Source organism: Oenanthe melanoleuca, chromosome 1A, assembly GCF_029582105.1.
Source record: "Oenanthe melanoleuca isolate GR-GAL-2019-014 chromosome 1A, OMel1.0, whole genome shotgun sequence".
In the NCBI taxonomy this organism is placed as follows: domain Eukaryota; kingdom Metazoa; phylum Chordata; class Aves; order Passeriformes; family Muscicapidae; genus Oenanthe; species Oenanthe melanoleuca.
Window position 1 is genome coordinate 12,223,039 of NC_079334.1, and position 15,538 is coordinate 12,238,576.

General features: G+C 43.9%; 1 protein-coding gene across 2 annotated transcripts in view; it reads left to right on the forward strand.

Moving 5' to 3' along the window:
- The first annotated feature begins 3,258 nt into the window (after nt 1-3,258).
- KIAA0930 (KIAA0930 ortholog) overlaps nt 3,259-15,538 on the forward strand; it is a 56,461-nt gene continuing 44,181 nt past the window's right edge. For both annotated transcript variants that reach the window (XM_056482506.1, XM_056482507.1), the window contains exon 1: nt 3,259-3,586. In XM_056482506.1, the coding sequence (XP_056338481.1) occupies nt 3,463-3,586 (124 nt within the window). In that variant the 5' untranslated portion in view covers nt 3,259-3,462. The remainder of the gene's footprint in view (nt 3,587-15,538) is intronic.

Here is a 15,538-nt window from a genome sequence, read left to right on the forward strand (position 1 = left end):
CTATTGCCAGGGCACTGTGCAGCTTAAAAGCTCCCTGGAAAGACACCCCCAGGTTGGCAGAGCCTTTGTGGTCCACAGCTCAGCAAAGCAGAACCTCAGAGATGGAGCAGGGTAAACCAGAGTCCAGGTCCAAAGGTGCCTGCAGGGTCTGGAGGCAAGCAGGTCTGGAGCTGAGCCTGCAGGTCAAGGACCACAGGAACTGAACCACACTCAAACACCACCACTCCAACCAAGAGGGCCTCAAGGCTGAGCTTAAATAGAGATCCCAGCCAGGGTAGGGAAGGAGGCCCCAGGTGAGGGTGATCAGGGCCATTAAGGCTTTTTAGAGCCCTCAGGACAATAACACCCATTACTCCTTTGTAAGACAGAGAATTTTGGGAGTAATTGAGTTGAGTGAGAGCATGTATGGTCAGATAGTGCTCTTGGTGCCTGTTACAGTGATAACATGGTGTTAAGTGTTGATGAAGAAGGCCTTTAGGACCAATATATAAAGATTAGATACAAAGCCCCCTCTCTGTAATGACTTTGGCTAGACAAATGTACCATGGGATCTTTAAAAACCAATCCTAACATTCTAGGATTATAACTGATCTTAAGGGTACTTAATCAGTAGCCTCTTTAAGAAAACAAACTTTATTCCTGTGATTTCTGATCAAGTGCTGTGATCTAGTAGGAGGTATGTCTGGCTAAAGAAGCATATAAGAAGGAAAAGAGCTGCATTTTTTTCGTCTATTTTAATAGAAGCCAGAGAAAATAGAAGGTAGGGTGGGGAGCTAAAAAGGGGCAGGAATACCTTTTCACTTTATAAAAGGCTGGACAGGGCAGCAGCAGGTTTCGTTGATTTTTTTTTTTTTAATTTTTTTTTTTAAATCGGGGGCTGGAACTTTATGGATAGTGTTCAGGGCACAGGAGAGAGGCTGAACTCCTGAAGACTCTGGTGAAATTGTTGCAAGGTTGGCTACTGGCTGGTGACACAAGTGTTCCTCTGTGCCCCCAACATGACAGAGCTGTTGGATCCAGGAGCAATCTGCAGGTTAAAGACATCCAATAGTTACCAGTACTAGAACAGTCTTCTGCTGCTCTTCCCCATGGGATAAATAACTCTTGGATGCATTTACAGGGCCAACATGTGTCTGCAAACTTCATTCTCTCCAAGAAAAAGAACTGTCAGATTTAACATGGGAAGAGGTGCTTAAGTCCTGAGATTGTATGTCCTTGTTTTCTATAGCTTTATGGAAGAACTAGATATTTTACTAGCAAAATGCTGCATCAACTTCAAATTTCTCTCCTCTGTCCAATACAGCAGAAGGGTCTTCTACAGAAAATACTCATCTGTGTTGGGGTCATAGGAAGTGCATGACTGTAAATTGCATTCAGCAGGTATCTGATTGTTAATTTATTGGTGTCAAAAGCTGTCAGGAAACTGAAATTGGCAACATGGGGTAAATGTAGGCCATTGTGGAGGAAGGACATGCAGTATTCGAAAACTTTTCTGTGTTACTATTCTGTAGCAAAAAGCCCAACTCTCAAATGCTGTCAACTCATGTTTGAAGTCCTCTGATTGTTTTGCTTCTCCCCACCAACACTTGCAAGGCCTACCAACTTACAAATGGGGCTTCAGAGAGAAGAATACTTTGCCTAAGCCTTTAGAGTATTTTTAGGAACTAAGGAGAGGCTAAAGAAATATTATAAACAAAAAAAGTTGAGCGAATTTTTTTTGCATGAGATCTGAGCAGGTGGTGGTATTGTTCTCCAACCATGGCTTAGAAAATCATAAATTTCTGAGGAAGCTTTGGCCATTGTTGGAATCTGCTGTGGACACCCCCCACCAGCAGCAGGAGGATGTGGGATCCAATCTCTGTAGCACAAGCTGGGTTATTCCTTGAGAGCACCAGTTCCTGATTTTCACAACAAGAGGTGCTAATGCTAAGGAAGAGGTGCCAGATCTTGGTAGAGACTTCAGCAGACACCTTAGGCTGGGTTTTGTCCTCACAGAGGACACATGGGAACAGGAGAGCAAGAAGGGAGCAGCACCTTGTCTATGGCATCAGTGGGGTGGGCAGGAGAGATCTGCCTGCAGTGACAGTGGACAGATCTGTGGGACACAGAAAAGAAAGGATAGCAAAGAAGGTGTCCAGAAAGCCTCACCAGAAACAGTCATTAGATGGATGTAGGATGCAGGAGTATGTGGGATGCCCAGGATGCTGGCCAATGTCAGGGATGCAGGATGGATTGTCAGGGGTGCAGGATGGGTTCCCAGGATGCAGGATGGATTGTCAGGGGTGCAGGATGGATTTCCCGGGAAGTAGGATGGACTGTCAGGGATGCAGGATGGGTTTCCCAAGATGCTGGATGGATTGTCAGGGATACAGGATGGATTTCCCGGGAAGTAGGATGGACTGTCAGGGATGCAGGATGGGTTTTCCAAGATGTTGGATGGATTGTCAGCGATGCAGGACGGATTTCCCGGGATGCAGGGTGGACTATCAGGGATGCAGGATGGGTTCCCAGGAATGCAGATGGGTTCCCGGGATGCAGGATGTGTTTCCCGGGATGCAGGATGTATTGTCAGTGATGCAGATGGGTTTCGCGGGATGCAGGACGGATTGTCAGAGGTGCAGGATGCGTTTCCTGTGATGCTGGCCGATGTCGGGGATGCAGGATGTGTTTCCCGGGATGCAGAATGGACTGTCAAGGATGCAGGATGTGTTTCCCGGGATTCAGGATGGATTGTCAGGGATGCAAGATGGGTTCCCAGGATGCAGGATGGGTTTCCCGGGATGCAGGATGGACTGTCAAGGATGCAGGATGTGTTTCCCGGGATGCAGGATGGACTGTCAAGGATGCAGGATGGGTTTCCCGGGATGCAGGATGGATTGTCAGGAATGCAGGATGGGTTTCCCGGGATGCAGGGTGGATTGTCAGGGATGTAGATGGGTTTCCCGGGATGCAGAATGGACTGTCAGGGTTGCAGGATGGGTTCCAGGGATGCCGGTTGGATTGTCAGGGATGCAGATGGGTTTCCCGGGATGCTGGCCGATGTCAGGGATGCAGATGGGTTTCCCGGGATGCAGGATGGATTGTCAGGGATGCACGATGGGTTTCCCGGGATGCCGGTTGGACTGTCAGGGATGCACGATGGGTTCCAGGGATGCCGGTTGGACTGTCAGGGACGCAGACGGGTTCCCGGGATGACGGCCGGCGGCAGATCCGCCCTGTGGGCGGGTCCGGGCGGGTCCGGCCCTGCTCCCGCCCGGCGGCCGCAGGAGCAGGAAGCGGCGGAGCGCGGCCGGCAGCGGCGGTGGCAGCGATCGCGGTGTCCCTGGAGGGGCCGGCGGCGGCCCCAGGAAGCGTCCCGAGGGGGCAGCGGGACCGGGAGGGCTCCCGGCCGTTCCTGTGTCGGGAGCGCCGGGCGCCGCCCCCGCGGCGGCCTGACATGAGCTCATCGGCGGCGGCGGCAGCATGGCCTGCGCCCGGAGGGACGGGGAGGCGGACGGCGAGCCCGACCGCTCCCTGCGGCACATGCTGCGGGCGATAGCGGAGGAGCGGAGCCGCGCCGGGCTCCGGCACGACATCAGCGGCCTCGGTGAGTCGAGCGGGGCGGGGGGAGCGGCCGGAGCCCCGGGGGGCGCAGCCCGGCCGGCGCCGCGCCCGGTTCGCCGCGGCAGCGGCACCTGTTGTGTGCCGCCCTCACGGACCGGCCCCGCGGCCCGCCCCGGCCCCGCCAGCCGCTCGGACCGGCCCCCGCTCCATTGTCTGAAACGCCCTTGGGGAAAAATGGTCGGACGGCACCCGCGCATCAGCCCGTGCTGTATTTTTGAAGTGCAAACTACGTGTCGTGTGTTGTGGGATGGAAACAGAAGCGATTTTTGGTGCCTCTTGCAATGCTCGCTGTTGTGCGGCTGTCAGACGCTCTCTAGAGATCCTGAGCCTGACGCCTCCCTTCTCCGTCTAAATGACTTCACTCCGCTTGCCGTGCTCTAGTAAGCTCAGGATGTTGTGGCTCTTGCAGGTCACTTAATTTTTTAAACCGTGGAGGATTTCTTAAGCTTTCTGTCCTGTTTATTTTCATCTCAATTGATTCAGATTTCACATGGCACGTCTTTATTTAGCTTTTGGCAAAGCTTCTGCACTGTAAAACAGAAGTTTAAGGTTGAGATTCTGTGGACTTTAGGCAATAGAATGGTATGGCAGCTTCTTAACCAAAATTGTTCACATCAGGAAACTCTTCTGGCTGGGCTAATGAATAGAAATTACTGATTCTTATATGCAGCAGTAGAAATCTTTGAAATTGTTTTTCACATCCAAAATTTCTGTCTACCTTATTCAAAGCTTTTGTATAGTCAGGACTGGACCTGTGTTCTAAAGGGGTGAATATCCAGAAGTTCTTGCAGGGACATGCTTCAAATGATGAAAAGTGTTGTACAGCACTTGTTTCTTCCATGGTGCTTTTATTAATGACTCCTCCCTCCTCAGCTCATTTATAAGGCCCCAAAAGTCTCATCCATTTTTGAGTCTTTGTTAAAAGCTCAGAATAAGTTCTTATTCAGGTTTTAGAGGCTGAGAGGTTTGGATTGACATGGGGAATCTCTGGTTCTCTGCCTTTATGCATTAGTTTGTCTGCCAGTGCTTGCTGTGGTCTCCCTGGGAGGGAGTGGGCTCTCTGTTCTTTCGTTTTGCTTGGCACAGAGTGAAGTCTTGTATCCACAAAGAGATGCGATTCTTGGTTATTTATGCCTTTTTCTAATAGAATTGGCTCTCTGGGCTGTAATGTAGTGATGAAATGTTACAGAGCCTGATAAAATAAGTAAAATGTTGTGGCAAAGATATTGTAAACAAAAAGGGGGAAAGCCCACAAAATTTAAATGCCTATGAGATTGCATTCAGTGGAAAGTTTCTGTCAGGTCTTTTTTGGCCATCTCATGTTTGAATGTGCGATAAAGACATAGGAAGGGAAATATCACCATCACTTTCTTTTGGTGAAATTGGGAAAGAGAAAAACTGTGGTAGCTGGTAAGACCATGCAGATACTTCTTCTCTGCTTGTGTTTGAGCACACATCCACAATAGCCCATCATGGAAAGTCCTGCTGAGTGATTTTGGGATAGCCACACAAGGAATAGGACAGTGTACCTCTTTTCTACCAGGTGAAGACTTGAAAAGTAAGCCTCAGGAGAGCTGCTTAGGTAGTGGCACTGAGGGGCTGCTGGTGGCTGTGGAGACTTGCCCCTCTGTGGAGATGAGCATTTTTCAGAGTGCTGCACATTCCCTGATCCATAATGTTGTCATTCCCAGTTAAGAAGAGCTCTTTCCCCTATGCTTGTTGCTGGGTCAGTGAATTGTTTAAATACCTCCCTTAGGAAAAAACACTGAGCTTTTGGAGTGGTGCTTGGTAGAAACTGTAGATGAACCCAAGGTGTGATTCTGTGGCTTAACTTGTGCATGTCTGCTCTGTACTAGTGAGTGCTGTTGCAAGGCAGGCAACTCAGTTGGAATGGCCTGGGTTGGAATGGCAGCGCAGCAGATGTAAAAGACTTTCCTGAAGTTCAGAAGTCATTGAAGTAGTCACAGTCCTGTCTGGGTTCAGGTGGTTAACACGGAGATTTTTGTCTGCCTTTGTGCCTGGGTGGCACATCACCTGTGGGGCTTCAGGACCTGCACATCCACAGCTGCTTTTATATTCATGGTGGGTTTTATTTGTAGTGGCCATATCCTTTTGAGCTGTATCAGCAGGTGAAACCTGTTGTTTTTCAGTTCCCTTCAAATCAGCTGCCAAAGATTCCCAACAGTGTCTTTTCCCTGAGTACTGCTAATCCCTCAATAATAAAATGAGACTCACTGGTGATAACTTGGCCATTCTCTCTCCTTTTGTGTATTTCCTAGAAGTGATCCCAAGGAGGAAGAAATTGGTATTTTTTGCTGATGCTGGGGTTTGGTGAGAGGAATTGCTTTGTTTCAAGACTGTCACATAAGCATTTGGACAGCTTTGTTCAAAACTGTAAATCCCCTTGTGTGATGGGGTTTTCTGTAATGTCCTGTTTGTGTAATGTACAAAATGAAGCACTTCAAAATAATGACTCATGCCATTATTCACCTAGCTGGGAAGGGTGATGTCTCTCCAAGAATTCTTGGCTGGATGTTCATGTCACCCAGCTGGACAGTACTGCTCTGGTGTTGTGCATTTCCCTCTGAAATGCTGTTGATTGCAACATTTCTGTGGCAAAATATTTCTCCTCCTGAGAGAATGACAGATGTGCTGTGTGTCTCTTCAGGCAGGCTGCCTGTAAGGCTCTGAAATTACCTTTTGGCCAAAGCCCTGAACTGGGAAATGTTTCATTTCTGGTGGTTCCTGATACTACTGTGTAACATTTTCAGATACTTCATTTCCTTGTCCTTCTGTCTTTCAGTGACAGTGTGCCCTGCTTTTAGAGTAGTAGGGTGGGTTTGGGTGGAGCGTGACTTTATTCATACTGGAATATACTTAGAATGAGTAAGAAAATATAACTAGGTAGGTCTGAACAATCTCTTGAACTGTGGCTAGTCCATAATGGAGACGTGTAGTGGGTGAAAAATGCAGAAGTCATAGAGATCCTGAAAGGAAGGTGAGTGCCATGTAGAGTGCAGCACATGAGGCTTTAGCCAGCAGCTGAAAACTGATGTGTGTGACAGGAACCTGTTCCAGGTGCCAGCAGAGTGGTCTTACCTGTCAGGAAGAGTTTCTTATGCTTGCTTTCCTGATGGTCCTGGGGGTGTTCTGGGGCTTGAACAGCTGTTGAGAAGAGGAGAGTGTACTTGGCATGGGGGCAACAGAAGCAGGAGAGTTCATCCTCAAAGCCAGAAGGTTGCCTGGACTTGTTTGTGCAGCAGTGCACAAACCTCGAGGCTCATCATGTGAGAAAAGACTGTAGCATGATTCATGGGCCACACTGCCTTCATGAATAAGGCCTGGAAAGAATTCTTTAGGCTTCCTGAGAGAAGGGAAGGTGAGGTGGCACACAGTAAATGCTGTTCTCTGCGATGGAAACATGATGTGGGCAAAGCAATGAAGAACGGGGGAAGAAATTTTTTGGAAAACGAGGTTAAAATGAAAAATTAAAAGGAGAATTAATTTGGATTTGAAAGTACTAGGTCTTACCTTTTACAAAGTATAGTAACTTTTAATTAAATTACAATATTCAAGAAGGATATATTTGCATCTGTAACTTTTGAAGAAAGTGTATCCACAGCGTAGGTAGAAGTGTCTGCAGAGAATTTACTGCAGCACAGAACTGGTTTGACAGGAGTCACTTTCCAGCAGACTTCTTGGCTTTTCTTGGAGTTAATTCAGGGAGTTGAGGAGTCAAAGGTGAGAGACTACTTCTTTTGATCTGCCAATAACAAGAAGGTATGAAAATCACGTCTGTCCTGAGAAAAACTTGAGGGATGTATACAACTAAATTCACCAACTATGGGTAATGTGGCCTATAATGAGATTGTTCAAGGTAAAAGAATTTTATTTCAGATTAAAAATACATTTTTTATTATTTTTACCTTATATACACCATTTCTTTTGCCCTATTTATAAAGTTATTAGCTTTTGCAGCTAATGAATATGAGGTGTTTACTAAAAAGTATATAGTCAAATATTGAAGAGAAAAATAAGATACTAATGTAAGAAACTTACAAGTAGTAAAGTAAAATAGTGTTTATAGAGTAGCTTCCTAATCAGTCAAAAAAAATCCACCCCCCCACCACAAACATTCCAACCTGGAGGAATCTGTATTTCTTTTCAGGAAAAGTTTTAGAAAGTGTGGATACAATGCAAGATCAAAACAGATTATTTAAATCAGAGTTAAAGTAGATACTTTGAAGTCAAAGTGATTTAACCAGTTTACCCTCAGGTAAATACCCTGAGGTACTGAACCTCAGATTTGTAGCTGGATAAAGATGAGCAAATAGCAAAGAAATTCCAGTGTGAAAGATAATTTTCTTTTGTTTTGTTTTTATGTTTTTTTGTTTTGCCTGACATTGTGAAATGTCTGGCAGACATTTCTGCAATCAAATACATGTAGACATTTGATGTGTAGTTGATGTGTAGCTCCTGGATGGGCTGGTTTGGGAGAAACCACAGGTGGAGCAAACTCCTGGATGCAGTGGCTTTGTCCAGGGGCTGGGAATGCGTTTCTGCCTGTCCAAGGGTTTTGTGTGCTGGGATCCCATCCTGTCACTTCTACAGTCAAGTGTGGGAGTGTCCCTGTAGGATCTGACAATCTGGGACTAAACTCTAGGGCTGCAGCCCTCCAGGATTAATACCTTTTCCTGTGAGGTTTTTTTTTGTTTGTTGTTTATTTGTTTGGGAGTCTTTTTTGCTTTTTTTGAGGTGATTTTTTTTTTTTTTTTTTTTGTTTGTTTGTTTGTTTGTTTGGGTTTTTTGTTTGGTTGGTAGGTTTTGTTTGCCTTTTAAAGATGATTCATTTAAAATTCTGTTTTGATTGTTACTTAGAACCTTGTTCATGCTGATGTCACTAATGGCCTGTCAGGCTTTCCATCACTCACTGGTGTATTCAGGGATTTGTCATCTAGCTGTTGAAGGTTAGCTTCTGGCTGGAGTGTGACAGATATTCCATGCCACATCGATAATATAACAGACTCCCTTTTATTACAGCTTTCACATCTTTTTTTATCAGTTGGGTTATTAGTTTGTTCTTTCATTTTAATAGAGATGAAACCTTATGGGATTTTTCATGTCCTGCTTGGGAGTACATGCTGAAATTATCAAAGTCATACTGGAAATGCTGAAGTAAAGAGGCAAGATTTTTTTTTAAAAACTAGGAAAAGAACAAACACCATCACCCCTCCCAAAAAAACCCCCACACAAAATACCTTCCAGAACATTGCTGCCCTACCAAAATAAGCAGTTAAGTTTCTAAGGCATGGCATATTTGCTGCTGTTCATTTTTGGATGCTAGCAGAAGTTGCTGGATCTCCTCTCTTTTTTTATTTTCTTTTCTTTTTTTCCTTTATTTTCTTTTTTTCCTTTTTTTTTAAATTAGTGTCCATCTGGGCAGAATTATGAATCCATAAAACTGATAATGGGAGCAGTCAGGGTATTTGAGAACACCCATGTCTTATATATGTAATACTGTAGCTCTAGTAACCTTAGCTACTTGGTTTTGTTCTAGTAGTGTGCTCTAAATGTTTAGTAGGGTACTAAGTAATACATTTGGAAGTCTGAATTCTGTTTTGGAATTTAAGATGTCTTAGGGATTAAGATACATCTTACCTATAAGGTTCAGAATGGACCTTTTAAAGATTTGACATTCTATCTGTTTGGATCCTTTCCAAGGAATGAAAACTGGAATTTCCTGAAGAATATAGTGTGTTGGTCTCCCCTCTAACTGTTGGTGTTCAGGGTGCTGATCAACAGGAAAAGCTCAAAGGATGCAGACTTTTCAGCAGCTGAAATACAGTGTCTTATGTCCAGCTGCATTTCTGGAAAACCAAAACCCTGCAATTAAATAGTTAGTAATGATTATTGCATCTACTTATCCTTGTCAACTGGCTCAGTAGGATCAGGTAGATGTCAGGTAGACATAGGATCACCTATGTTTTAAAGTATTACCAGGAAGTGAACGATGAGGTAGAAAGTCTGCACAAAATCAATTCATGGCATCAGGAGCCCACTGAATAGTGAAGCTGCTTTCTACAAGAAGTATGTGAAATAACCCATTTTTGGTCTGTCTGCGGTCCCTTGGGTTAAACAGGGTGAATTTCAGGGAATCAAGGTTGCTCTGTTTTTGGGTGTGTGATCATAAAGAGGGTTTTGATTAACTTTCTCTATGCAGGAAATAAAATGCAGTCAGGATACAGGAAACAGTAGATACAGCATCATGCTGCTGCTGCTGTGGAGTTGTGGTCACCTGGGCACTCTGCAGCAGTAGTTACGTTGGCTGAAGTTAATCAGATGCACCAACAGTCCTAAGTAATTTTTTTCTCTTGAATTCTTACTGTTCAAGGCACAAATTATATGCATGAAGATCTATAGGGTTTCCTGCAATTTCAAGGCTTTAAAATTGAAATTTTTGTTATTTTGGTTCGCCTGGTCTCTAGCATAGACAGTGTGCTAGTACTATGCAGAAATTTAACCCTGAAAACATTAATATTCTTTGTCTTCCTATTCTGGGGTTCCCTAGACATATTTCCTTCAGGGCCACAAGTTTAATCCCTTTAGGTAAATGTAGTATTTTGCAGGCAGGTACTATGTTGTGATGTGAAGAGCAGTTAATTTTGGAGCTATATCTGTCCTACCATAGCAGTGAGGAAACAGCTACTGGTGCTGGTATTAAGGCTGTATTTGGTGCTTCAGAATATTTTTTGCATAATTTTCTTTCTCATGTCAGAAAGCACAGCAGATGGAAGGCAATCATCAGCCCTGCACAATTGAAGCATTCAGAGTTGTTTCCAGGTACAACACTGTGCTGGATTTGCAGAATTGCATTTGAGGTGACCTGATCTGTTGAACTTTGCCATGTTTCCCTCTGGAAAATGACATCATTGGGCTTTTTGTCCCTCCTTTTTAGGCAAGATGTACTCAGTGAGTCAGGCTGAGACTGCTCCTGGTTTTGCTGTTTGTGTTGAAAATATTTATGGCTTGGTAGTGACCCAGCTCTTCATAAGGTCTGGTGCAAAGGCCCCGTGTCAAAATGGCCCTGTCACCACACCCAGAGTGACTTCACGTGTCAGGAGTATTGTGTTAGGTGTTGCTCCCATTCTATCAATCTGTTGGTACTGCATCATGTTGGGTCTTCTGTAGGAACATGGCTGAGCACTTAGGTGGGGTTTCCTTTGAGTGCATGGAGGTGGCAGATAGATTACTTCTGATTATCTGTGTCTGGAAGTAACATAGGTAGTTTTAGCTCCAAACTCTGTTTGCATGCCTTAAGTGCCAAGCTTGGATAAAAGGCAGAAGTGTATTGGGAGTTCTTGGTCCTACCTTGCAGGGCTTCGTGTGATCAGCAGGAGCTTGAGAAATGGATTAAAATGCCAGGAAGCTGTCTTTGCACTAAGAAGAGCTTGATTTAATTGCCTGGAGATGCTGAAACACCATCAAGATGAGGGAAGTGTTTGGATTTATAACATTCTGCTAGGGGTTGCGAAGGATTTCACTGGAAATTTATTCCTCTGTGTTGTTGGAGAGCAGATACAGGAGATCCTGAATGTCTAGCAGTGTTACATTTCCAATAAGGGATATGTTTGCTTACCTGCCCTAAAGGACCCTGAGAGGTGGGCATTACAAATTTCCATCAAACTCAGTGCTCTGGAATAATACACAAGGTGTTCAGCATGAGTGAAATAATCAGTCTTGAGGAGATGAGTTTATTGCCTCATGGGGGTCACTTCTGCTTAGTGATTGCCTGATCTCATCCTTTCAGAAGCAAAACAGCAAGTTCATGGCAGTACAACTTGGAGATAAAGCTCTGTAAATCCAGATGTCTTTCTGAGTAATCCATAATAATTCTGATGATTCCGTTTTTTATATACTTTGTAGGAATGTTAAAGTACCTTTTTTTTTGTTTGTTTCTAATAAGTAGTTTAATTCTGCCTAAATAATGAAAGTCTCAATGGATGACCCTTGTTTTTCATAACAAGGGTGACTGAACTCTACTCAAAGCATTGTTTGAATTGTTAGTAGCCCATATTTTGTATGATTAAAGGGTAATTGATTTCCTCCTCTTCGATCTTGGAAATTAAAAGCATAGATTTCGTTACGTTGAGTTCTCTGCTCTGACTCTCCGGATTCATTCTAGATTGTTCTTCATCAGTGTCTTTGCTTTTCTTTCAGCTGACAAATGAACAAAGATTTAAAGGTTTGCATTAGGTGCTTTAAAAATGTTACAGAAACCAGAATAATTCTCATGAGATTTTTCACTTTCTTCTGTTCAATAACTCTCAGACTAACTCATTTGGTGATAGATATCTAAGTATTCATATGTGTGCATGTTTAATAAAGTCCTGTGACAAAGCAAAAATATTTTTGAATGAAAGAAGGATCCTTTTGCACTTTTTCTACTCATGAGTGCATTTAGTTACTCCTAGAACCCAGTGGGGAAAATGGGGTTGTGAGTCTCAAAAAGAAATGTGGAAAGGGAGGTAAAGTGTAAGATCCCAAGTATTCTGTTTGCCACTTTTACAATTTTGCTGTCTTGAATTTTTTTCTAAAGTAACATTTCTAGGTATCTCCAAAATAAAGGGACTAAAAATTTGGGCTTGCTGTGTTGAAGCTCACTCCAATGTTTTTGCTCTGAGGCTGCCAGCAGTGTCAGAGTTACACTCAGAACAGGCTAGTGTCCCGTTCCTGGAGGCTGTGCTGTCTTCTGTCCTTCCTGTGACATGGCCAGGAGCATCACCTGGTCTCTAAATAACATAAATTATGCTTTATTAACAAAAAACAAACACAGAGTTGTCTGTGATTTTTTGCGGCAAAACTTGAATTCTGAATTCCTTTCCAAATTATATATATATTTTTTTTTTTTTAACAATTGTCAGAAATGAGGAAAACTCCAGGTTGGAATTTTTCACCCTATATGGTTCTGAATGGGGCAAAAGGGGAAAATCAAGTGTATCCATGTCCTTCCTCCGTCTCCTTTTCTGGTGACAAACTTTGAAGGGAATCACAAATCTTTCCTCAGCAAAATGCTGTGAAGAATGCAGCAAGTAAAAATGTGATGCTTGCCTTGTACTTGCCTGTCACTGTCTATGAATCCTGAGGTTAAGGGCATTTCCTAAAATTTGTAAATAACAAAGGGATAGGGGGAAATTTGAGTTACTGTGGCTGTATCTAAAGCCTTGTTGTGTCTCTTCAAATGCAGGATCTATACTTCAGAATATAAATTAAGATTTATATTCTTTACTTCTAAACTGTAGTTGCAACATCAAAACTGTGTGATTAAAATCTCAGGAGAGGATGTTTGTAAGCCCAGTGGAGGGCAAAGGTAGTAAAAGACATTAACTTGTGGTGCTTGTGCTGAGGAATTTTCTAAGGAAGACCTTTCTTTTTCAGCTCACATGTTCCCTCTTGAGACCTTGTTACTGTCACGAGATAGAAGAAGTGATTTCTCAGCAGATAAAGGTTGTGACTTTGGTTGCTTATAAACCATTTTTTGTAACTCTTTTTAAGCTGGAGAGAGTGCCTGTTGAGGGTGATGTGGGTGGGAGAGACCCAGGGAGGGAAGGAGGGCAAAAGAAGCAGAGCTGAAGTGCCAAACAATCGTCATGTTGTGGGTTGGAGGCAAAAAGCTTCAAAGTCTCTTAACTTTTTAGCCCAGTATTCTGTTTCCTTGGCCAGGTTGCTGTAATACACCCATGTGCAAGCCTTCCAGGTCTGTAGGGATTTCTAGTTGTGCAAGTCTCTCCTTTGGAGGGGAAAGTGGAACAGTGGTGCTGGTTACTAGTGGAAAGGGATGGCATGTTTACAGTAGCTAAAATAATAATGGAAGTCTAAAGCTCTGTTTATGAAATAGAACAGCAACTTTGCAGTAGTTGTTCACCCTTAATGAGTAGGGTGTTGGTTTTAGGGCAATTTTTTGGGTCCTGTCTGACTGAAGGTAGTATGTCATATCTGTTAATAAATCCTCCTCTCCTCTCCTCTCCTCTCCTCTCCTCTCCTCTCCTCTCCTCTCCTCTCCTCTCCTCTCCTCTCCTCTCCTCTCCTCTCCTCTCCTCTCCTCTCCTCTCCTCTCCTCTCCTCTCCTCTCCTCTCCTCTCCTCTCCTCTCCTCTCCTCTCCTCTCCTCTCCTCTCCTCTCCTCTCCTCTCCTCTCCTCTCCTCTCCTCTCCTCTCCTCTCCTCTCCTCTCCTCTCCTCTCCTCTCCTCTCCTCTCCTCTCCTCTCCTCTCCTCTCCTCTCCTCTCCTCTCCTCTCCTCTCCTCTCCTCTCCTCTCCTCTCCTCTCCTCTCCTCTCCTCTCCTCTCCTCTCCTCTCGTTTTTTTTCATTTCCAGTTGTTTACTTGTGGACTAAATTAAATTCTTGTGCCTTGCTTGGGACTGTCAAGAAAATATGCCTTTCCTCATACGTGTGAGGTGTCTGCAGCATGAAAACCTGGGGTGCTGATGAGGGCATCAATGGTCTCCAACCCTGCACTGCCTGCAGGACAGCCTGGGTGTGCTTCCTTCACAATTTGATGGTTTCACAGTAAAGTGATCAGCTCTTAGAGGAAACATTTTCCTTCCATGCATGACTGTGATTTGTTTAAAGAGTGTGGCCTGTGTTTGCCATAAGAGGAGATTTCACTGGGATATAGGTGAGTGGGCAGGCAGTTCACTTTTATTTCTAGCTAAACAGCTGTATTTGTTGTCTTAGAAACCTGCATTAACAGTAATGTCAATGCTAAAGGGAGTGCTGCCTAATTAGCTGAAATATATGTAGGCACTGGCAAAGACACTCAGTTTCTTGGACAACCTAACCCTGAACAACCCTAAGTGATATTTTTAAAGGGCTTTTTTTTTTTTTTTTTTTTTTTTTTAAAGAAATACATCCTTCTTTAGACTGGTTGTCGTATGTGTACATGCCAGGTTGGACACCCAGCTGAGAGATGGCAGTGTCAAACAAGTTTTTTTTAAATCTTGGCTGCAAAATAGGTGAAAGTGTTGGTTGTCAGCTTCTAAAAGTGAGTGGGTTTGTGGTGTAGAAGGTAAGTGAGAATTATGGCTTCCACTGTAAAGTTGCCAATTGCTCACTCAGAAAGATGCTGCTAACTCAGAAGATGTTTCTAACCAGAAAAGAAACTGAAGTTGGAAAGTACCAGCCTGTGATAGTAAGTATGGGCAGGAAATAACTCTGCTTCTCTGCAAACTGCTGTTGTGATAACTACTCCTTCCTTCTGCCTTGACAGCAAGCTGCTAATTAGCAGCCTGGGCAAAGATATGGTACTGGAGGAGGTACATACATGAAATTATCAGTAATAACCACAGTCTTGGTAGTTTTGTAAGGCTGGAATACTTCTAAAATACAATTTGCTGGTTTTACCTGGTCTACCACAGTAGCCTCTCAGATAGGGCTTTGACACTGGTATTTATTAAGTGTGAAAATAGGGACCTTGGATGTCATAAATTTACAGAAGTTGCAGTGTTTGATTGGAGGGATTGCTTTGACAGAGAACAAAAAATAGTATGTATTTTAGCAGTGAAAACACATTTGTACTGTTCGAGACAACTTTCTGCACTCCAGCAGTGCCAGCATGCTTTGTAAGTTGCCATGGGTAATCCTGGAAGCAGCAGTAGGAAACGTGTAACCATTTGTCCCTCTTTCACTGGACATAAGTGTCTGCACCAAGTGGGGTTGCCTCTGTTGAAGGAAAATGTTTACACCTGCACTAAATCCCCAGTTAGGCCAGCCCTGAAACACAGCAGGCATAACAAGGTGATTCCTCTGGTCTTCTGTAATGAATAAATTAAATCTGTGGAAGTGATGCTGCAGTCCTTTGGGGAATTGCACATGGTTTGAGAGTTTGGGTGCTGTTTCCAGGGAACTGCACTACCACATGCTTTGTGAGGCTAAAGTAC